This window comes from Eurosta solidaginis, chromosome 1, assembly GCF_040869045.1.
Source record: "Eurosta solidaginis isolate ZX-2024a chromosome 1, ASM4086904v1, whole genome shotgun sequence".
Lineage (NCBI taxonomy): Eukaryota > Metazoa > Arthropoda > Insecta > Diptera > Tephritidae > Eurosta > Eurosta solidaginis.
The window spans coordinates 59,754,719-59,779,680 of NC_090319.1; the positions used below are offsets into that span (position 1 = coordinate 59,754,719).

General features: G+C 36.0%; 1 protein-coding gene across 11 annotated transcripts in view; it reads right to left on the reverse strand.

Moving 5' to 3' along the window:
* The window catches only part of Itpr (Inositol 1,4,5,-trisphosphate receptor), a 148,037-nt gene that overhangs the window by 73,825 nt on the left and 49,250 nt on the right, over positions 1-24,962 (reverse strand). For 9 of the 11 annotated variants that reach the window (XM_067791988.1, XM_067791985.1, XM_067791975.1 and 6 more), the window contains one exon: positions 9,537-10,092. In XM_067791988.1, the coding sequence (XP_067648089.1) occupies positions 9,537-9,637 (101 nt within the window). In that variant the 5' untranslated portion in view covers positions 9,638-10,092. The remainder of the gene's footprint in view (positions 1-9,536; positions 10,093-24,962) is intronic. The other 2 variants (XM_067791980.1, XM_067791961.1) reach the window with 2 other exon arrangements.

Sequence of the window (24,962 nt, forward strand, 5' to 3'; positions counted from 1 at the left end):
AAACTCATTGGCGTGAAGTACAATGGATACTGAGACAGTATCAGTATGTCTCATTGTACATTCACGTGTGAATGCATTCATGCAGGACTCTATTTCAGACCTTATTTATTCGGACGTTCATTCGTTGTTCAAACGGATCATGAACCCCTTAAATGGCTCTATTCGCTAAAAGATCCAACCACACGGGTTTTAAGATGGAAAACCTTACTAAGCGAATACGAATTTGTTGTGGAATATATTAAAGGTAGGGAAAACAATGTCGCTGATTTTTTAAGCCGACAAAACGATAATAATTACTTTATGGATAAGGAAGAAAACATTGATATAAAATCCTTGTTCGAAAATTCTTTAGAAACGGTGCATTCAGCATGCAAAAACCTAAATGAACACTTTCTTATATCCGAGTCCATAGTAAACAGATACACCACTCAAATTCGTATATATAGAAGAACAAACCCATCGAAAGCGAAATATTATATAACAAATATAGAATAGTCTATATAGCCGAAGGCGACTTACAAAATAGCATTTATCTTACAGATCTTTTTAGGAAATATATTAAAAAAGGAACAACAGGAATTCATTCAGAGTTGCCTGATAGTGCGTACAATGTTGTACAAGAAAAGCTGATTAGTTTATTTTCTTATGAAAATAACATTAAATTTACTAAATGCTGTAACAAAGCTTTAGACTTGAAAACAGAGGAGGGAATTTTAGAGGTAGTGGAAAAGGTCCATACGGAAGGGAACCATAGTAGAGATATACGCCGCCGATAAACGCCGCCGCCGCCGCCGATTTTGGTCGGTTTTCGCACGCCGCCGCCGAATGTCAAAAATATCGGCGCGGCGGCGCGGCGTCGGCGCGTTACTATATTTTTTACTCGTTTAAGACTGTTTAGGCCATTTATTGTTCATGTCGAAAATTGGTCGGATATGGTCGAAAGGGGTATCAACGGATGCGTATCACTGCCAGTTATAAGAAACTAATTGCCAAATTTAACCCTTTATAACTATTCAAAAGTTATTTAAAATAACAGGCGCTTTCGATGTCAGATTAACACGGATTTTGCATCACCCAATTCAGCAAGTTATGAAAACAGAACAGTAAAAGATAAGTTATATAATAAATTTATATGCTCACTTTGCATTTTTGAAAAAATTAATAATGAACAATTAATTGAAATAAAATGACCCAATGCGAACACGTTTTTAAATTGTCCTCAAGAATAAGCGAAATCAGTGATGCAAAATCCTTTGGTAGGTTCTAGGGGCATAAACACTCCTTTGAAATTATTCTTACCTCATACTTAAGTTGAGGATATATGTACTTATGAGAAGGGTTTGAAAAATCACTAAGTCTTGCATTCAAACATCTGTTGTTTATTTGCGAAACTATACAATAGCGTCTGAAATGTTAATTTTGATTTTCACACTTCATCCTTAACACCCAAGTCTCCCGGTTTGACATTTCCTAAAGTTGGCGGCCCTATCCAAAACTAGTCCCTTGGAGTGAATCACATTGATTATAGCCTATCAACCAAGTTTAAATATCACCTACACGTTACGGCTCCTTTTACAAATGTGAATACGTAGGCACATATATCTACCAGGTGAGGCTTTGTCCTTCGCAAGAACACTCAAAGTGGTGAAGCAAAAGCTTTCCCAAGACAGTGGAACTAATGACCGTGTGTGATACTACCCTAACGTAGTGGACAGTCGAACTTGTCTGAAAACTGAAGCTCCTATATCGTAAGGCCGGAAAACAGTAGTTAACAACTTTCAACTTAAAATCCGTTGACTTTCATTATAAATTTAATTTAACGAAGACTATTGAAATCAATGTTGTGAACACAAACGTCTGCAATCTTTGGTCTACATTTTAAAAATTTTATCCAGGGTCTTTGTAAAATTTTAATTATGTAGATGCGCCGAGGATTATACGATTTTCACCCATGTCGCAATGACATCCACTTAGACTGCTTATGATTTCGAGGGCGGCATCCTTGGCCGAAAAGTCACTCCCTAATGTTTCAAGGTGTTTCTCTGGTGTAGCTCGGCAGCATAGCGCGACAAAAGCATACGTTGGAAAGTCTTCGGAGCTACACCTAGAGCTTCTAGGAAAGTGACGTCGACAAAGGTATGAGTTCGAAGTCGCAGTCCTATAGCTTCTGTACTGGCATATGGTGTGAGGCTCAGGAGGCGTGGTAGCGACTGGTGGTAGGGATTCCTACTGTTCGCACATCGACACCATTAATAGCAACCCTAAGTCGCCTTTATGCGTGACCCCCAAGGAGCGACAAATGATTTAAAGAAATTGTGTTCGCGACGATTATTAGGAGTTAACCCTAGGCGAAACTACGCTTTGCACGAGATATACAGGCAAAAGTGTGACTATTTTATGTATCCCTATTTCTTTTCAGCAGACGCAGCAGTACCAATTCCAAAGACCGGGGTTAGGTTCGAAGCCTCTCTGGAGCAAGCGAACGAGGGACAATCCCTTCGCAAGGAGCTAATCCTGAAAATGTTTGAATGGTCTGCGAGATTTTGATGCAAAACCCCCGGATATTTCCGAAATGGCCAACACGTTGATTTCCTTAAATATATATAAACAAAACCTTTCCTAAATATTATTTTTTTAAATAGAAAAATGAAGCTTTTAAATTAAGAACACCGGCGTACGCCGGCGCGCCGCCTACGCCGCCGCCGGTATATAATAGAGCCTACTCCGCCGCCGCCGATAAAGTGATCGGCGTAAACCTCTAAACCATAGGTGTGTGCTAGAAAATTACGAACAACTGAAATTAAGGTACTTTTACCCAAATATGAAAAAAGTTATTAACAGATTTGTTAACAAATGTGATGTGTGCAACGAGAACAAATACGCAAGAAAACCTCTAAAAAAATTTACAATTACACAGAAACTCCTAGTAGTCCTAACGAGATAGTTCATGCCGACGTATTTAATTGTTTCCGAGCTTGTTTTCCAACTACTATTGATAGATTCACGAAATGGGCTTCCATTCATAAATTGCCTGATAGAAACATGGTCGCAATCAAGATCAAACTTCAAGAAAGATTTTCTTGGTTGGGTGTACCTAATAAACTGATAATGGACAACGAGTTCAATAATTCACTTATACGATTATTCTGCCGCGAAAGTAATATTATTCCACACTTCACCACTCCAAACAGTCACACCGGAAATTCTGATATTGAAAGGTTGCATTCCACATTGTTAGAGCATATACGCATTTTGAAAAATTCAGACAACTCCTTAGAAGTAGAAGAAATCATGACCAAGGCTATTGGTTTTTATAACAACTCCATTCATAGTTCAACCAATGTAAAACCGATTGATTTTATCAATAGAAGCGACATAGATTTTTCTAATAAAGTTGACATGGCAAATATCAAGAGGCCGCATAAAATAACGTAAATGTGCTTATGCGAATTTTATAAAAGATTTTAACATTTACTCATAAATTACAATTTAAAAGTACGAAATCGTGAATTTTCAATATTTGAAAAATATGTATCTAATGGTAAAATTTATCACTGGTGGCTTCAGCGTACAAACTTGAAAAAATAAATAATTATACATAATAAGGATTTAAAAACTTTAATGAATTGCCTAATGAAATAAAAAATTGTGAAGAAATGTATGTATTTAAAAGCAGGCTATATGAACATTGTAAAACCTTACCTATAAGATAAGTTCTACAATGTGATTTAATAAATATTGTTCAAACTAGGCTTACGCTGTAATAAATAAATAAAATAAAATAAATAATTTTATGTATACATATATATATATAGTTTTTAAACTTAATATAAATATACCTTTTGAAGTTTTTCTTAAATATTATAATACATATAATATATATTTTATTACAACTGGCATATACGTACATAAACCCAAATGCAAAATGTTTAAAATATATTATGTATGTAAAAAGCAAGTATTGATTTGAGTTATAATACACAAAAAAAAAACAAAAAAAAACAATTTCGTATATATATAAAACTTAGGCATGGTTAATATTTACGATCGTTAACAAGAAAGAAAAAAAAATATATAACTTTTGATGTCTGAATTGTGATTTATTGTTAATTTGTTATCAAAAAAAAAAAAAAACCAAAAAAAATTGTATGTAGTATCTCCGTTCATTTAATGCACAAGCATTGTTCATTTTACATTTATTCCTGTAACTAATATTTTAAATTTTCGTATACATGTATATAATTTTACACCCTAAGATAAATCGCAGGGACTCGATTTAATTTATGTGGAGGGCGAGTTATGTATTATCCTCTTATGCTACTAAACAGCTCATTAGTGTACTCTAAATATACTGGGTTTCAATCTACTTATTTTATATCTACTCATTCTCACTCTCAATGTAATAAAAATAAATCTATCGCTTAGAGAATGCTAGAGAGTCACAAGTCGAGTCAGTCTTCTTCTAGCATATCATGGGAATAAGTCGATGTCAACATTTAAATAATAATTAACAAATGAATGTAGAATTGACCTAAAAAATAAAATAGTTTCATTTCTGATATAAAACCAGAAACCTGAAACCTAAATCGTATACGCAGCGGAGAAGAGATGCACAAACACATGCAGATATCTTATCTGAGATGCTCCCAAAAGTATGCAATTGTAATTGTGCTCACAAATACACGTGCATATGAGAAGCTATACACGTGCATATGTAGTTATAATTATATGGCAGTAACTAAGTAAATTCTGGAAGCGCCTAGAAGATGCCACGAGGAAATCACAGACTATAAAAGCACCAACAATAGAGGCACGAGAGCTAGTTTTGATTAAGCACGCAATCTGTCGGGCAATATTAGAGTTATTTATTGTGAAGTACTTTAATAAAGGCCATTTTGCATTATTAAATATTGGAGTTATTTATTCAACAGTTTAGTAATTCGAACTTAGCAGAAGGTTGCAAATAAGAGGATTTGCAGTAAATTCGTTACAATATGAAAGTGCAAAGAAAAGGCACTTCGGTATGATGTTCAAATTTACACTAACAAATTGACAACAAAAAACTTAAAAAAAAAATGTAGCACTGAAAAAAATTTTAATTCAAAATTTATTCATTAAGGGGACTATCAAAATTGTTTGAACATTTAAAATACTTATTATTATTATTATTATTATTTTTTCAATTTAAAAATGTTTCAGTGTACATATAATTTTGTATATATATTGTGATTTGCACTGCAATATAGAAATTTTTGAACAGCCCCCCTGCTCATGAAAATTAAAATCTTCAAAACTCCAAGTTTTTTTTAAATTAAATTTTTTATAATTTTTTTTTTTCAAAAACAGTGTAGTAGCAAATTAAAACCAGTGTTACATTCACAATGCGCAAAAATTTCAAAATTTGTATCTTTAGAAACAAAAACTGCTTTAATTTATGCCACTTCTTTGAAACAGGTATGTATTTAGTAGAGTTTATTGAAATGTTTAAGTTGTCAATTGTGACATGTGACGAGCATGGCTAAATTAATCTGTAATCTTTTAAATTAGTCATGTCAATAACACAAAAAATACAAGAGGGGCTAAGGCGATCAGCCGTAGCAATATTGAGGAAAATCAAACAAATAAAAAAGTGTTAGGGTGCCTTATGTATTCCACACAGTTAGGATAAAGAGCATCATTCTGTATTGGTCACCCAGACAGTTGAACAAGTTTACAGAACTGGGAACACCGTGTTGGCTGTTTGATATTTAAATTTCTAAACATTTCAAATAATAAAAAATGTATAAACTACAATTTTTTGCATTGCATTTTAAATAACGTTTTTCATTTAATTTGGAGAGGGCTTTGGAAGCCAATTTATACTAAAATTGCTATTATAACAGCTACATTTACGATAATATGATCGTGGCAAAGTAAACCAGGTTAGATAGAACTTACATTCAAATACTTCAGAAGCGAAGTGTAAAAAAAAAGAAAATAATGTAAACCACGAGGGGTTCGTCAATCAAAACACTACGCTTGCGTTGGAATTTCTATAAATATCCTGTAGAATGAGCTCTGGCACGGCTTTCAGCCCTTATCAACTGAACGCCCAAGCTCACTAATCTACCACCATCTTTTATTTCAGCATGTTTCCCAGCCATGAGCATGTTATCCAACCTTGACAAAAGTTGTTGGCTTCTGAACTGCAAATGCCATTCTATGCATTAACTCATATGAACCATATTTTAAAAGTTTTTATCAATATCGTTTAATTTGACATATGTATTTCTAATGTACATTTTTGCTATAAATCCAATGTAAGTAAGCTCTTGATAGCGCGCCTATAAGTATTCCACACAATTAGGATTAAAAACATACAGAATTAGTATGCCCCTAATGATGCATAAAGGAATAGCAACACTTAGATACCAATTGCAAAGCGGACAGCGAGGCATTCATATTCACCTTTACACTAGTATAAATTATGAATGTTGGAGATTTCGAGTTCAATACTCAGCTCCTGAGAAGCTAGCCGATGAAGAAGCGAAATTCAGAAACATGTTGCAATTTTGCAACAAAAGCTGTCGCAATTGAAATATGTATAAATGATTACAAATTTATGTTTTGAAGTAACTGAGCTTAATTACCAATTTATTACTTTGTTTGGTATCGATTAATGCGGATTACGTCATCTATCAAATTGCATGCTAGAAATATAGCCCAAGAAATATTGAGGAAACAGTATAAAACATACTGACCCATTTTGATTCAAGTCACTATACAAAGGTGATATAGTGGGATGGATAGATTTAATGGCATATACTATGTGCCTGTTCAAATACGGGTTAGCTGTATGTATGTATATACCACACACTCGTCCTGAATGAACGACTGGTTGCATACACATGACACTACAACTGGCAACTAAGCTTTGGCGTGATTTTATGTTGATAACAATGTGGCTAGGGGTTCAGAACTTTGTTCAAAGAACGTAAAATACTACAAAGATGAAAAAAATAAAAATCTCGCGTTAAAGTAAGCAATAATTTTGTGTGAGAGTTAAAATTTGTGTATAACATTTTAACTCTGTGGTGAACTCCAAAATAACTAAAATTGTATTCATACTGTCCAAGAAAAGAGCAAACGAAATCCTTTTGACAGAGAACTAAATTTGATATCAGACTTACTGGTTGTTGTTGTGTTACGATAAAGCCACTCCCCGAAGGTTTTTGGAAGTGTTATCGATGTTGCCGGTACGTTCCGATAACAAGCACCATTAAGGTACGAGCCCGACCATCTCGGGAAGGATTAATGTGTCGCCAGAGCCTCGCGTAGGTGAGGTGGACAATTGGATTGCGGAAGCTCTGAAGCTATAAAGCTACTATAAAGTATTGCACTTATGAACCCCATGATAACGTCTGAAACCGTACTGATAAGTTCGAATTGGATATCCAGCAAAAACGAATATTAAGTTCACAGGAATGAAAGTATGCTAAAACTCAGAATCCGGCATATTGCCAAATCGAAATGAGGGACCATACTTTTTGTCAATAAACTATTTAATTTTAGAATCTAAACAATTGGCTAGTGAATGTGAGTTGAGACGAAATTTAAGCGAAGATAATTCAATACGGATCTTGTTTCTTTAGCGAATTGTCATAAGGTTAAAACGTGGCGGTAGGACTGCAATGGCTTGAGAGTGTTTACCACAGTGTGAAACAGTAGAGAAACTCACTAACTATTCAAAGATATTCGCCGTGCTACAATAGCGAATCGATAACTAATCGATATTCGTAAATCTAGGACCAGGTGTTAATGTTAATTGAAGGAAATGTGGCATTAAACAAAAAAAATCAACATAAAATCACTCGCAATAGCGACTATGAAATATGAATATTAATAAACAGGGCAACCCAAAGTATACAACAGCATATTTTTTATAAAACTCGTAACCATTAATCCAATCAAATATGCATACATTTCACAAAAAAATATGAAATTTGAGCATATTTTACCATAAACACATATTTCTTCATATTTTACAAAAAAATTTATATGTCCAACTTATTTCTAGTAGTTAGAGCTGAAGTATGAGTTTTAGTAATGCAATAATAGCCGTGTTTTTTACACGTCTATGTCTGCGGGTAAAAAAAAAACGCTTATCCTCAATTAGGTAATGTTTAGGAGGCCCATCTAGCGGCAGTAGTTAAATAACTAGGTACAGAACGGGTTGTACCGAAAAGCGGAGACACACATCTCTGTTGGCCATAGTGTATAAACTATAGCTGAATCTGTTGCGGTGAATAGTGGACACACACCATTTGTAGAGGTAATACATACAGGTAGTGTAGAGGTAAAACGTAGACACACAATTCAGTTGCATCTGAGTATAATGTGTATTGAAATTTAGGAGTACTAATCTTCTGTGCAGCTATCTCAGAAGTTTAGATAAAGTTTAACGCTTAGCAGTCCATATAAAGTTAAAGTGTATATGTATATAGATGTACAAAAAAAAAAAAAAACACAGCTAATGTAGCCTCTGCGCATTCAGGTAAAAATAAGGGTTAAAAGTAAGATAAGTTATAGAAAAAGTTTAAAAGTGTATCAAAAATATTTATATTCAGTTTTTTTCGCTGAAGGTAACGCACGTTTTTAGGCTCCTTGCCAAATTCAGCCGATGATTTTTTGATTTAACTTTATTGATTAAAAACCTAGCTTCGGTTTGTGTAATATGTTTTTAGTTCATTGGAATTTATTCCATAAAGTCAAAAAAATTAAATCGGCCAAGTGGTCGCCGACAGAGTTCATGATCTGTTATATGTTGATTCTATCCTCCTTGTTGGAATATGGGCGACAGAGCCTATCACTTCTGTCCAATAATTATCTTATGGGCTTCAAGAGTCTGAGGTTTGCATTCAAATAAGCTTGACTTCAAAAAAAGAAACATAAAAAGAAGTCTGGGCCGGATAAAATGGCGTGATCACGCCGGCCAGCGCAAACCATCAAAACAAGAGACTAAGCGGCACGGAAATGCTACCTTCAGAATATTTTACGTTCTTGAAGAGGAAGCCAGTTTATCCAGATTTTTTATTCTGTGTTTGTTTACTTGAAAAATATTAAACCCGAAATGACATTTGGCTGGCGCAAAAGTTTAGTCATTATTTTTGGTGCAGCCGGAATTTTCGGCATAAAACAGCATATTCTACGGCTTATATGGTTAGGTTAGGTTGAACTGGCCGGTAAATAAAGACCTCACCTAGACTGTATGTGTCCACAGTGTTACCAGAATTTGTTTAACGACCAAACGGAGGAACCCCAATCAGGTGGCAGGACATATGTTATAGAATAACTTCGTCCTTTTGGCAAATACTAGCAGTTTTCTAGGACGCAGCTTAATTGCTACGGCTTATAAGAACTTTAAATGCATATTTTAAAGCATGAAACAAAATTTTAAAGGCATTTTATAAGTGCTTAAATTTTTTTTGCATATTTTTGGTTGCCCTATTAATGAAAAATAAATAAATATTCATTGTATTTATTAATAAATAACTTACCCTAGTGTACTGAGAAAGCCGCAAACGCTACCCTCCGCATAGAGCGATACAATATCACCCAAATGCAGGAAACTTGCCGAACCAATTATATTGTCACCCATTGTCTTGTTGTTTTTGTTGTTGAAGATAAAGTTAAAAGTGGTGAAAGTAAAATCGGCCAAGGCGCAAAATCTTTTTCATTTATTTATGATTTGTTTGTATGCCGTCTAGCAGGTGAAAGGTAAATATTACTGTTGATATGTCCTGTTTGGTTGTTGCTGTTGTTTTCTTTCTCTCCTCACATGTTACCGCTAAATATCACATACTATAAATGAATTTACTTGAATGTCGCGTTGAAGTAGAAAATGAGGCAGAAATAATAGTTGCAAGGTAAATGAAGAGTTAATTAGCAGCGTGGAGGGTAGTTGTAGGTAAAGCTTTTTGTTTGTATTTACTTATTTATGTTGATTTATGCGTGAGTTCAGCAGACTTTGACACAGTAAACAGGAAATTGTTGTTGCAGCAGGATAAACGCAATTCCTATGCACTCTTGTTGTAATATTTAGGTTTTAATTGGCTGTAAAGAGATAAGAAATTTATATTGGTTTAAAATAAATGCTACCACGCTTATCGAAGACGTTACACACAATGTATTTTTATAAAATTACAAATGTGAAACATTATATATGTATGTATACTTGGATATATAGCGTTACATTTGCTATAGTATATACATTAGGGTGGGTTGATTTGTATATACTATTTATTTTTTTTAAAAACTGTTATTCCCAACGTTTTCAGCGGACATTTTGGGTCGGACAGGGTATACATGAAAATTTTACAATCAAATGAAAATCAAAGTCGAAAAAAAGTCAAAAAAATGAGCTTCTGTACATATATCGAGTGCTCCAGCAAGAGGAGAGTTCTTCCTTATGGATATATTATTACTATTATTAAACCTGAAAGCACTGCGCTCTTTGTGCAGATCTATTGTGCATGACCTTTCAGCCTAATTTTGTATGTGGAGGCTTTTGATGTATCTACATAAGTACCACTTCAGGCTTTTTACTCCCTAACACATAGGTTTAAGAGTCACACCACCTAGATGGGAGAGTTTATGCCTTGCAAGAGTGACGCATTCACAGAGAATGTGAACCGGCGTTTCATCCTCCAGCTCACAGAAAGGAAAAATTTGAGTTTCGGATAAATTTAACTTACTTAGGCGATATCGTAGACCACAGTGTACCGTATAGTACCCAGTGAGAGTTCTTAGGTCCTCTCTGCTTACATTAATGAGTTTGGCTAATACTTTCGTTGCCGGAAGTATACACAGTTTGGCCTGTCTTTGCCCTGGGCAGTCAATCCAGTAATGTCTGAATTGTTTTGTTTCCCAGTTACTTATTGTTTCTCCGTTGTGTGCTTTTGTGAGACCACAAAATGGCTCTGGAGCATAGAATGCTGCTATAGCACCCTGTTTTGCTAGGTAATCTGCATGTTCATTACTTTCATGTCCCGGATGTCCGGGAACCCTTCCGAACAAAACCTTGTTTTTGGCTCCCAAGCCATTAAGGACTTCATTCAGTCATCCACTGGCTTGGATGTAATTGTATACGATTACAAGGAACGTAGGGCCGCCTGGCTATACGACATAAGGAGATATGCATAAGAGACTAACAAAGAGAGATAACTGGGAATGGTCACGAAATAGTGAATAGTTCCTTAGGGCGATTGTCGACACACAACTCGCAAGGAGAGATGATGCGCAGGAGCCTGTAGACAGCACTTACACTTGACTCAAGGAGCTGATAGTGCCGGATTTAGTGACTGATAGCAAGATCGCATGTGCGTTGAAGGCTTTCTTAAAGTTTCAATCGCAAGGCCCAGATGTTATATTCCCTACCATGCTACACATTTCGGGTAGAGCGATCGTAGAATGGCTTAAGATACTATTTAACGGCTGCATAAGATTGAATCATGTACCTAACTCCTGTCGTTTTGCTACCAAACGCATGGATGTTTAGCTATATGTACCCTGAAGACAGCCTCATTAGCTTAACACAATTTTTGTTCAAAATATATGATAGGCTATAACGTCGATAGACATAGCATTGCGTAGAGTAGTTATAAACATAGAGAAAGCCTTGGAATACAAGGTGTATGCCTTAGTTGTCTTCTTTCAGCAATATATCTAAACGGGCGATCTTTATGATATTGACATTGAAGTATTCAGCCTTAACTAAACGTAGTCTGCATGATAAATTGAGGGTAGATTATTTCACAATGGGGGCTATAAGATACCACGAAATCTGTGGTCAGGCACACCAGCGCGGGCAGGGGTTTCAACCTCTGCTGTGAACGCTAGTTATCAACCAAATGTTCGGGCTGTTGGATTATGAACGCTTCAAACTTACGGCGTGTACAGGTGACGTTGAAGTTGTCATTAGCGGAAAGTGTCTTCTAACAATTAGCTCAGAATCGACTGGGCTTAAGCTAGAAGGTGATGCAGGGAGGAACATTGTACAAAATACCTAGGTGGGGGAGTACATGGGGTCCATCGCACTCTCTCTCGTTGCAACTGTGAGAGCCTATCCTATACTATGGCTGACAGCCGTAAGAAAAGCAGTAGAAACACTGGAGGAAAACAGCTTAAAGTGCAGCCATCAACTTGTATATTAACAGCTTAGCGGCATTCAAGGCAATAATCGCGCACATCACAAGAGTGCCGGCAATTCCTAAGAATAAACGGGATGGATGAAATTATATATGAAATGAAAAAGCGCACGAGCTAGCTAAAAAGGGTGCATTCCTCGAAGCTTGTACTGTAGGCGTCCCAATCAGATTGGGCGACGTAATAAGAAGGCAAGAGTTGCATATAATCGACAAAGCAGGAAAGGCGCGGAAATCATTGCAGGGCTGTAAGGTATCGAAGATTATGTGCGGAGCTTAGAACTAACAAAGTTACATAGTATCACTAAAATGAGGGAGCTGGAGGCTCATGATGGGTATTCTGAATGGGCACTGCATTCTGACGTCAGGTGATTTCAAATTGGACATTGGCAGTGATAGAAGATGTAGGAATTGGGTGTTGCAGGAGGAGACGATCGAGCACGCTCTGTGCTCATGTTTTGCGCTCGCCTGGTTAGAACTCCAAGAATCAGGAGCCGGACAGTTCAACTTAACCTAACGTAACCACATTACGGAACAATAATTCCCCCCAGCGTACATACAAATCCACTATACCCCTACATAAGACTAAATTTTGGAGTCCTCTGGGTTCGATACCCGGAGAAAAACTCTCTGAATTAGCAAAAACCATGATAAAAACACCTACCTGGTATAACCTTTTCTGACATTATTGAAACAAAGTAAACAGAGTAAAATCTACTCCGACCGTAGTAGAATTCAAAAGCAGTTATGTATGGTAGACAAACCTCTGAAACATGCGTCAGAATAAGCGAAGACGTCAACGGGATGAGTACACCTGAACATTCACTTCGTCGTGATTGTGCTAATGTGCTTCCCAGGCAATATTTCCATTTCTTTTCACAGCATTATTTTGATTGACGTATGCCAAATTAAATTATTCTTATTTCTGTGAACAGATTGCAGTGAATCTGGTGAATCTGAGAGCAAGTAGCTAGCTTGCACAGCCAAACGCAAATAAGTAAATACCCAGCAAACCTTCGGAGTTGTAAAAGAGTCTGGAAGGAGTCCTACATTGGAGCATTTACGCTCGTTTGAGCACGTTTTGGAGTCTGAAATGAACGCATTTCCCACCTTGCGATGGTCGTTCGATAAGAGCGTAATTTCGTGTATAACATGAGCGTGAAAAGTTACATATGGCACATATTGGTGTTCCAAACAGCACATTGTCGACACTTATTGGACTTCAAGATGACTATTTTATGACGAGACATAACGGATTGGACACAGCAGCCAGGAAATAACGCTGAGGTAAAAATCACACAGGCGGCCGTCGTGGTTCCCCTACCACACCGAAGATTCTGGGTTCGAGCCCCTGACAAAGCAACATCACATTAGAAACAAGTTTTTTCAATTACAAGCACTCCAAGTGTATTTCTGCCATTAAAAGCTCTCAGTGAAAACTTATCTGCCTTGCAAATGCCGTTCAGAGTCGGCATAAAACAAGTGGGTGCTGTTTCGCCAATTTGTAGGAAAAATTAAAAAGAGCATGACGCCCATTAGAATAGAAGCTCGGCCTAAAATCTTTACGGAGGTTGTCGCTCTGCACAATCACAAAATGTCAAAAATACTTACACAGAGATATCCAGGGACAATAAAGAAGCGTACATGCCAAATAAAAAGGAACATCAAGGAATAGCAACAGCTATAAGCTAATTCATCCCAGTAGAAAGTAAAGTCCATTTCAATTGAATTTTAATTTAAATTGCAATGAAATTTTTGAATTTCTATTCCAAATCTGAATCATAAAAGACTACGCATTTTAGAATCCAAAATCACGAGAGCTCCGAAAATGAGCAACATAAAATTATGAAAATTATTAAACTTGGCAACTTCGGTATAGAAATTCAAAAATTTCTAATTTAGATACACGAGCCGGACCCGTGCGCATCTTGCGCAACCAATATAAAAGTATCTTATCAAATATCAATAGAAATCAGCTGTTCTATCAAACAATTAAAACAGCTTGCGTTGCCATCTGGCGTATGATAGCAACTGCCGGTAATGCAGTGCAAATATTCACAATAGTGACATAATACAAATAGATTTCTTTGTGTGCTCATAATCGTTTATTTTTAACAAATTATTTTAATAAAATATAGCTAAACAAAAGCACTATGACCAAAATTTCCCAAAGCTCGCTAATAGCCCGAATCCCCATCTTTACAACCAATACTTTATTTATAGATTTGGATTCCAAATAACAGCGAAAAAGGGACCCGTACATAAAAACAGCAATTAGAAATTATATATGTATATGATATTTCATTTTAAATAAAAACTCAATAGTAATGGACTTTATTTCCAGCCGCTTTTGGCTTTTGTTAAAACTTGCCGCCTCTCTGTTGCTTTTTTATATTTGCAACTACGCTTTTAAGTTTATTGCTGCTGGAGATCTCCGCATCTTAATGGAGTAAGTATTTTAGACATTATGTGTTTGCGTCTTCCGCATTATGCCTTGGCAGGCATATTGAAACCTTGGTCTCCAATTGACGCTGACTGAACCGAAATCTGTGTGCCCTACTTATGGAGAAAGCATACTGCCTTTTTATTCTATTTATTTTAAGGGTTTCCTTCCAAATTTAATGTTCTCACACAGGTTCTGGAATACTTCAAAATTCCAATGTCAAAATATGTAATTTACCATAAGGCTTGCAAGATTCATATAAGACACTGAAAATCGCCTTAAAATAGTCTTTTCAGACTCCGATAAGTGTAGAAATGGATACGTTTATGAGAGCAAAGGTGTCATATATGGCTCATTTTCTAGGCTCATATCGGACGACAAAAAGGTTAATACGTTTATTTCGGACTCCTACATGAGGTCATAATGAGTGGAAATGCTCCGATTTAGGTGTCTTTGCTGACTTTTTTTACACTCCGAATATTTGCTGGGATACGATTGTGGTTGAAATAGTGTTGAGTTAGCTGAATATGTAGAAAGAAAAGAATTTGTGTTAGAAATGCCGAATAGCATATTGTACGGCTTTTGATGTCTAATCCTTAATTTGTCCTTGACCGCAACCAGCATGGTCTTTAGAAAACAAAAGGACATGTAAGAACGAGACTGTCTTCGGTTATGCCTTATATCTTTCATGAATGGAGCTGAACTCTTATGTGCTGAAATTTGACAAAATTCATAAAATCTGAACAATGGGTTTTATGGGATATATATTGTGACGAATATTACCATCACTAAGCCGATACTAAGCAGCCACTCGTATGTACGTAAACAAATCAATCATCATTTACACACATATATACAAGGTAGCGGAGAGATACTCACAAACGCATGTCATCATCAGCTGAATTAGTACTCACATATACAAAAGCATATGGCTACACACTAGGCCGGGTCGATTTGTGGGGAGGCAAAAAAATCGCCCATTGCCCCAAATCATATCCTAGGGATCAAAATAAGAAACTTTGCCGAAGGAACCATACCTCTAAAACGATTTCTGATGGCCCCCCTTTGGGTCGTAGAGGCAAATTTTGAAAAATCCCACTTTGAAATGCCTATGTTTTTTCTTTTTGGAGTTAATTTTTTTCTTTAGAAATTTATTTAGTCAGAACATATGTAAATTAAAAAATGAATTTAACTTAGTAATAGAAAAGAAATTAAAAAAAAATTATTAGAAATTAGCGTTTTTACAACCCTCTTTTAAAACCAAGGCATCACTGTGATGCATTTGCATGTCGTAAACATAGTTGTGTGTGTTTTTTATTCAACCGTTTTAAAATATGAAGGTATCACTGTGACACAATTCCCGATCGTAAAATTGTTTGTGTTGTTTTTTTTAAGCCACCACAAGACACAGCAGGTAGAATTGAAATTTCCCCTACCCAAAAGTTCGACCCAAAGGGGGGGACATCAGAATTCGTTTTAGAGGTATGGTTCCTTCGGCAAAGTTTCTTATTTTGATCACTAGAATACGATTTTCACAGAGCAATGAGCGATTTTTAAATCGACCCGCCCTACTACACACTATAAATATACATGTATATGGCTGATAACCAACCATGAAGTTCACGAAATTACTAGACCTTAGGAGAAATGGGTGAACGAGGAAACCGAGAGTATAAAAGCAGCTCAAGCTGAGGCATGACGAATCAGTTTTGATTTAAGCACGCTATTGGTTGTGAAGTATAACTGTTCTTTTGAAGTACTTTCAAAGTAGTCTAATAAATACCATTTTGCATTATTGAATATTGGAGTTATTTATTCAACAGTTTAGCGATTCGAACGTTAGCAGAAGGTTTGGAATAAGCGGAATTTCTCTAAATTCGTTACAATATTATATACATGACCGATGTTGACAATTTTTTCAGTAAATTATATATGCCATATTTGTGACCATATAGAAAAATTTTAAGCTGCTAGCGTTTGAAATGAGGAAGAAATACGTTAAAACTCTTATCTGAATAATCGGTGGTATAAGATACATATGTGTTATATATTGAACCGATCTTGATAATTCTTTCAGACAACAACGCATGCTCCTTTATGTAATCATTGTGTGAAATTTAAATCTTCTAGCTGACAAAAACTCGCTTGTATGGGGGATATATGTTATAGTTCCGACAATTGAGCAATCGGACACACAAATATACCAGCTCACCAAATTTCATCAAGATATCTCAACCATTGGGGGCCTAGTTTGCGTTCAATCAGACAGACAGACAGACGGACATAGCTAAAACAACTCAATTCGTCATCCTGATCTTTTCGGTATACTAATTGGTGGGTCTATCTCTTCTTCTTTAAGGACTCACAATTTCGAGATTCATGCCAAACTTAATATACCATTTCATCTTCATGAAAGGTATAAAGACAGCGTGCGATTTTTTTCTTGCACATGTATGCACTTGATTATTCTCACCATATCTAGTACGGATACTCCTCTAAATTGAACGTTGTTTGACCAAAAAATGATTGTGTGTGCATTTCACGTACACCAAAAGTGAAAACTTCATTCATTTTCCCCTTATTACATACGTGTTGTGTATTTAACATTGATAAGTTTTCAAAAATTTGTGGATTATATGCGAGCAACGTGGCTAATTCATACTTTAGCATCTGATTCATGTGCGTCCATGCACCGACGGAGTAAAGGGAACATGTCGCTATGTTTAAACTTTATTTGGCAGCAAAATTTTTGCGGCTGTGCAAAATGAGGTTAAGCAACAGATCACTCAGAACTAGGAAGGACATATTCGAGCAGGAAATTAAAGAGGCTTAAGAAGTCATCTCCGCAAGCATTATAGGCATATACGGCAGCTAACGGGTCAGCTTTATGATGAGAGCGCACACAAAAAGGTCCTCAGAGGCACCTACCAAAAGGTTTGGACCTCTATGCCACGAACCCCGTCCTTAAAGTCAAATACTTTAAATTAGTGATAGAGGAAAGCAACCTCCACAGGGAGACGCGCGTCACTCTAGCTCAACTTCGATCTGGATACTGTAACAGGCTAAACTCTTACCTATCCAGCGATTCCCCCTCCGGGCTAGGGGTCAAGAATATACCCGCGGTAGGTATACCGATCGTAAAAGGCGATTATAATACCATGGCTAACAAATCGATTAGTAAGGTGTCTTTACTCGAAACGGAGCAGAGTAGACGCGGCATATCACCTGCGCGACTCTATCACGGTCGTTATGGTGACCTGATACACTGCATCGCATGATGGTTGTATTCAGGTCTCGTCTTCTGTCCTTGGGTTCGGCCCCCTTGTGGGAGAATCGCGGGGACTGTGGTTTCACCCCTGAGAGTTCACTTACAGACTTCATCTGAGTAGACAATAAAGTTTTTCCCTGGGAGTGCAACCCAGGGGAATTCGGTCTCTTGCTTGTCTCTGAGGGGCAGACGAAAAGGTTGGCCGCATCCCATAATTGTGACAATCGCAAAAAAACGGTGCTGAAATGGAGAAACGGATGCCTATCGTCAGCTAAAAACAGTCGGTAATTGTACGAGTGGGTCAGTACTCAACTTGTCTTTTGAGATGTTTGAAGCTGCTTTAGGTTACGTTAAGAAAGGATGCCTGAAAGGATGCTTTCGAATGACCACATCCAAAATTGTGGCGGGAAATGACGGAAGACGTTGAGAAATCGGCTGAGTATGTTGGTTGACAGCAGTGGACGAACGACATTATTGCAACAGCATTATTGCAATCGCTTTGCGTGACTGTCTCATATTTTTTCTGCAGGGTAGTTACTGATATTGCAGGATGGACCTTATGTAGAGTGGAGCCGTGTCTACAAGTCAACGCAAGTGGGATAGCTTCTGACCGCTATTCACCTGGGAATGGTCAGAGCAAATCTTTTGCATGTAGTTCAAGCAGCTTACTACTTCCGGTTGCTTGCGGCCAAGTATCCTCTGGGTAGCCAATGAACATCCATTTAGTGGTGAGCTAGTATGAGAAGGCGACAAACTGGCTATGGCACTCTGAAATACTCGGTTCAAGGGCTCCTCCAGCTAGCCAGCGTCTGTCCAACACAAGATGCGTCTGCAAGCGTACGTCTCTCTTGAATCAAGCGGCTCGCTATATAAACGTGTAAATAATACTTTCATCCCGGCTGAGCGGCTTGTGCACCGGGCTTGTGGCCCGCCACATTAAACCACACACTCAAATGAAAAACTCAACAAAGCTTCGAATATGAAGACAACACTTAACTGATGACGACCATGGCAAACTTAAAAAAAACAATGATTTGAGAGCGTGCAGCTGGAATGTCCATTTCCTAAATGGGATTGGTGCAGATGCCCCGTCAAAGCAAAATCCGACATCACCGCCATTCAAGAAATGCGTTGAACGAAGAAGATTACTATTGTGACATCTACTGGAGTGGCCATACAAATAAGTGCAGTTTCGGTGTCGGATTCGTGGTGGGAGAGAAACTTTGTCGCCAATTACTGATGTTAACGCCTGTGGACGAACGTCTCGCCACTGTCCAAAACCTCCGAAGAGATTTTAGGCCGAGCTTCTCTTCCAATTTGCGCTGTGCTTCTTTTAATTTTTCACACAAATTGGGAACGGGACCTGCTTGTTTTATGCCGACTCCGAACGGCATCTGCAAGGCAGATGAGTTTTCATTGAGAGCTTTTCATCGCAAAAATACACTCGGAGTGCTTGCCAAACATTTCCGATGGGCGACCCCGCTTAGAAAAAATTTCTTCTTATTGAAAAAACAAGTTTTTTAAATTTTGAGTTTAAATAAAGCGATGAGCAGGGCGTATGAGTAAATTTTCCGCATTCCCACTAGAGCCAGTTCCACGTTTTGCTACGATTTGGGCTATACATGCTCAAAGGCCATCATTTCAGTTTAATCCATTTAAGTTCAGTATCTAACATTTCGTGTATGATGGAAAATAGAATATGTACAAATACCACATTGGGGGTGGGATAACCGCTACGAGGCTCACTCAATATTTAGTACTTATGGTAGTGCCCATTTTGTTCATACTGTATATAAAAAAGTATGAACTTCGCTTCAAAAAATTGCGCAAACATAAAACCACATATTTACATAGGTCAAAGGGTGGTAATTATGTAGGTTTTTTTTTTAAATTTTAATCCTCTGAAACTTGCAGAAATTTTGTTTTAAGCTGACTTACTAAGTAAGTAGGTAAACAGAAGATGAATAATAAAAATGTTAAGACAAGCTATAGGGTGGAGGGTGAGTCCTCCTAAAATGGGGTAAACGAAATAAAGGTACTGTAGCACGTGCAAAAATTTAATATGTGTATGTATGTTTGTTGTTGAGAGATTGGGAGACAAGCATACTGCAAGCCAAGCTATTGTACAAATAGGAGCAATGGAGGCTGCATAGGAGCAGTCGAGTTCGCTTACAACGAAGCCACAACAACGAATGGGAAGGCCAACAAGCATAACATGCACAGATTGATGTAAATACATAATTCGTGAAATTGTGACGTTGATTGTAGAAATAAAAGAAAAAAAACTTAACGACAGCATCAAAGAAAATGTGTAAAATAACGACCGAATGTAATGCTGAATAGTAACACAAGTATGCGTGGTGTATGTGTGTGCATTAACTGTAAATCAAAGTAGCATCCCATCAAAGACTATAAGGCAAACGCAAATCATTGATTTCTATAGTTAATGTTGAAACAGCAACAAAGTAAAACAACAGTGTTTAGTTAGCACTTATGTATATTAGACTGGGTCGATTTATTAACCGATATCGCGCCATCGATTTTTCGATAGGATTTGGGCTCAGGAAATAGAAGTTCCACTACGCATACCCAAAAAAATAATTTTCGAGCCTGCGAAATTTAATTTTTTTTACTTTTTTTCGACTTTGATTTTTAAAGTTTTTTTCATGACCTACTAAAAAAATTTCATTTGATTGTAAATATTTATTTTTTCCAAAAAACTGTTATCGACAACGTTTTTAGCAGACATTTTTGGGTCCTACAGGGTATATATGTATATGAAAATTTGTTTAGTAGGTCATGAAAAAACTTAAAAATCAAAGTCGAAAAAAAGGTAAAAAAAAATTAAATTTCGCAGGCTCGAAAATTATTTTTTGGGTATGCTTCGTGGAACTTTCTTTTCCTGAGCCTAAATCCTATCGAAAAATATATGGCGCGATATCGATTAACCTTCGTCCATACAAATCGACCCACCCTAATGTATATACACATTAACCTGGGTCGATTTGTATGGACGAAAGTTAACCTATATCGCGCCATCGATTTTTCGATAGGATTTGGGTTCAGGAAAAAAAGTTCCACTACGCATACCCAAAAAAAAATTTTCGAGCCAGCAAAAAAAATCGATTTTTCGACCAAAATTCTTCTAAATATCCATAAAAGACATTTTTTTCTTCAAAAAACTGCATTTACCAATAATTCATTTGCCAATTGACACGAAAAAAATTACATAAAAAATGATTTGGAGCCTTGAAATGAAAAAAATACATAAAAAATCGAAAAAATCGTTGAAATTTTGCAGGCTCAAAAAATTTTTTTATGGGTATTCGTAGTGGAACTTTTTTCCTGAACCCAAATCCTATCGAAAAATTGATGGCGCGATATCGGTTAATAATTCGACCCAGTCTAATACACATATTGGTTAGCACATACATATTTACTTTTGTACATTTGTATTTCAGAATTTGAAACATTTGCATTAAAAGGTAATAAAACGAATTTATTCAAAATTCAATTAAATTTGATTAACCATTAATTGACATAAGTTATTTGTGATTTATAGCTTCGCCATAAGTATAGATACATATGTATGTATGTTCTTATGTAAACATATTTGTACAGAAACTAGATGGTTACATATAAACAACAAAAACAAAAACATTGCATATTAATATATTAAAGTCAGTCGCGATTCAGTTTTTCCCCCGTTTAACAACTGTTTACAATATTTTTGGAGGGCATATCGACACTTCAATAGTGTCATAACTCAAAAAACACAATTTTCCAGGAGAGTCAAAGAAGATTCGAAGATTTCAACTGCCATATGTTGCCCATATAAAGGCATATTTTCATTTTTATAGCACGTGGTAAATTTTTAACTGATCGCAAAGATTTTTTTATACAACATAGATCATGATATTGGGTACGTTTATATGTTATTAACTCAAAAGTCATGTTTTTTGAGTTATGACAATATTGAAGTAAATGAGCGATATGTTTTTGAAAATTTTTGTTTTATTTTTCAGTTCTTTCAATACAGCAGCGAACAGAAAAATGAGTTTGTGTTTTTCGAAATAATTTTTATGAATTTTGTAACTGAAACTATGCAAAAAAAAATCTCAAAAACGTTTTCGAAAAAATTTGAAAATTCGAGGAAATTTCACGAAATTTTCGTACGTTTTATTAGGAGATTTCTGCATCTTTTTGAGTATGCGGTTTTGATAGGTAATGCTAGGTTTAACTGGCCAATTTATGAGGACCTCACAAGGACTAAATGAGTGTGTATATTTTTCTTACCCTTTTCTCTAAGCAAAATAAAAAACACCACTTTTATAGTTGGGAAAAATGTTTATTAAAAAACCAACTTTTATTTTACATATATGTATATTTCCAATTTTACACATTTAGAAACAATTTTTTTCAATTAGAAAAATGCTTTTTTAAGGCGGGTCGTTATTCGGCATCGGTTTGACAAAGGCTCCCAGTGTATTTATACCATGAAAAGCTGCTCACTAAAAACTCAACTGCCTTGCAGCTGCCATTCGGAGCCGCCTTAAAACATGCAGGTACCCTCCCGCCAATTCATAGGAAAAATAAAGAACAAGCACCACGCGAATTGGAAGAGAAGCACTGCCAAAATCTTTTCGGAGGTAAATAGCGCCAAGTATTAATTTATATATTTATCTTATTCTGGAAGTAAAAACAATTTTTTTTCCGCAGGAATAGTCATTTCTTTTTTTTTATATGTCTAGCGCAGGGATCGTTAAACTTATGTTTTTTATTTTGAAACACCTTCTACTAATTATTTTTCGAGTATTTAATTAGCTCGGCGCCTTGTTATTCTTTCAACTGTTATATTCCGAGTGTATCAAAAGTCTTTAAAAATAACTGTTATTTTTCAAGCCATATAAAAAATTTAAGAAAGTAACTGTTGTTTTTCAAATGAAAAAAAAAAACAAAAACAAATTATCAACGCGAAATAAAAAGCTAACAAAATAACGGTTATTTTAAGCAAAATAAAAAACACTAAAAATAACTGTTATTTTCCGAGAGAAATAAAAGCCTTTTTTGGAGCGAAATTAAAAGCTGTAAAAATAACTGTTATTTTACTAGCGATATAAAAAAACTTAAAAAAAAATTATCGGGCGAAATAAAAAACTAACAAAAACAACCGTTATTTTCCAAGCGAAACCAAAACTCTAAAAATAGCCGTTTATTGACAAGCGAAATTAAAAAGCTCTTACAATAGCTTTTATATTCTCTGTGAACTTTAAATATGTATAACCTTTATTTTTGAAGCGAATTGAATTTTTTACTTTCTTAGCAAAGTAAAGAAATGGTAAAAATAACTATTATTTTCCGAGGGAAATAAAAATAAAAAGATGATAAAAAATTTTAAGGACTCCCTTTATATAAATAGACCAAAATATAGAAGGCAATTTTTCCTTTAATACAGACATAGTCTTGTTGAATTTTGACTAAAAAACTTTAACAATAGCTCTTGTAAGAATTTTGGGACTTAAAACTATAAAGGTGGAGCGCAATCTTTTAATTTAAGGCAAACCATGTACTTCGGATTAACTAATTGATTATTTGAAACTTAAACACGCACATCCCAAAATTATTTTACAAGAGATATTGTTAAAGTTTTTTAGTCAAAATTCAACAAGACTATGTCTGTATTAAAGGAAAAATTGCCTTCTATTTTTTGGTCTATTTATATAAAGGGAGTCCTTCAAATTTTTTTATCATCTTTTTATTTTCAATTTTTTAGTGCTGCCTACAAAAAGGCGATTGCAACTTTGATTAGTAATTTAAGTAGTTCCTAAGTGAAAATTATTATCTTTATTTATTTGTTCAAAATAGCAAGATTTAATAGAATTAGTGGAATTTTCGCTGACAACAGTGGCGAAAACAATAGAATTCCACCTCGCATCATAACAAGAGAATTCCATCTCGTTTGTCAGCTACTTAATTTGCACAGCTGAAAATCGTGGTGAAATTCGCATACGTCTGAAAGTCTAAAAGAATCGTGGTGAAAGTCGCTTAAGCCTAAAAGTATGCAAGGACGTGCATTGAGTTGGGCCTTCAACGAGGTGGAATTCTACAACGCCTGCAACACTGCAAGTTCGACTTGTGCGTTACGTAGCTCAAATTTTTTGATCAAACATTGCACTGTCACCGAGTTTTAAACTATATTTCAGGTTTCACGTCTCTAGATATCCAGGAAGTAAGTTAAAAATCGATTGCAAGATTCCCAATTTAAAACTAGTTTTCTCAATATCTCGATCCATGCGCCACTTAGCGGAATTTTTTTGGATAAAATATTGCATTGTCACCGGGTTCTGACTTACGGCCCAAGTTTCATGTCTCTAGCTCATCGGGAAGTTACTAGAAAATCGATCGCAAGATTCCCCCCGTTTTTAAAGGATTTGTAGTTATCTTGACTAGCGCGTCACCTAGCGGAACTTTGTTTTCCATAAGTTGTATTGTCACCAGGCCTCTAACTAAGTGCCAAGTTTCAAGTCTCTAGGTAACCGGGAAGTTAGCTAAAAATGGATTGAAAGATTCCCAAATTAAAATTTGTTTTCTTACTATCTCGATCCGCGTGCCACCTAGCGAATTTTTTTTATCAAATGTTGTATTGTCACCGGGTTCTGACCCACGGCCCAAGTTTCAAGTCTCTAGCTCACCGGCAAGTTACTCAAAAATCGATCGCAAGATTTCCCTCGTTTTTTCAGGGATTTTCGTTTATCTCGATTCGTCTGCCACCTGCCGGCATATTGTTTTCCACGAATTGTAGTGCAATCGACTCGTAAACTATGTGCTAAGTTTCAAGTCTCTGGTTCATCGAGAAGTTAGATTTAAAAGTCGATCGCAAAATTTCCATTTTAAAATAAATTTTTTGTATATCACGATCCGTACGCCACCTGGCGGATTTTTTTCACTTGCATTGTAATGTCCCCCAGATCTGAACTATGTTCCAAGTATCAAGTGTCTAGCTCAACGGTAAGTTACCGAAAAAGACTTTTCCGTGGGTCAAAAATTCGTATGGAAATGAGGGGACAAA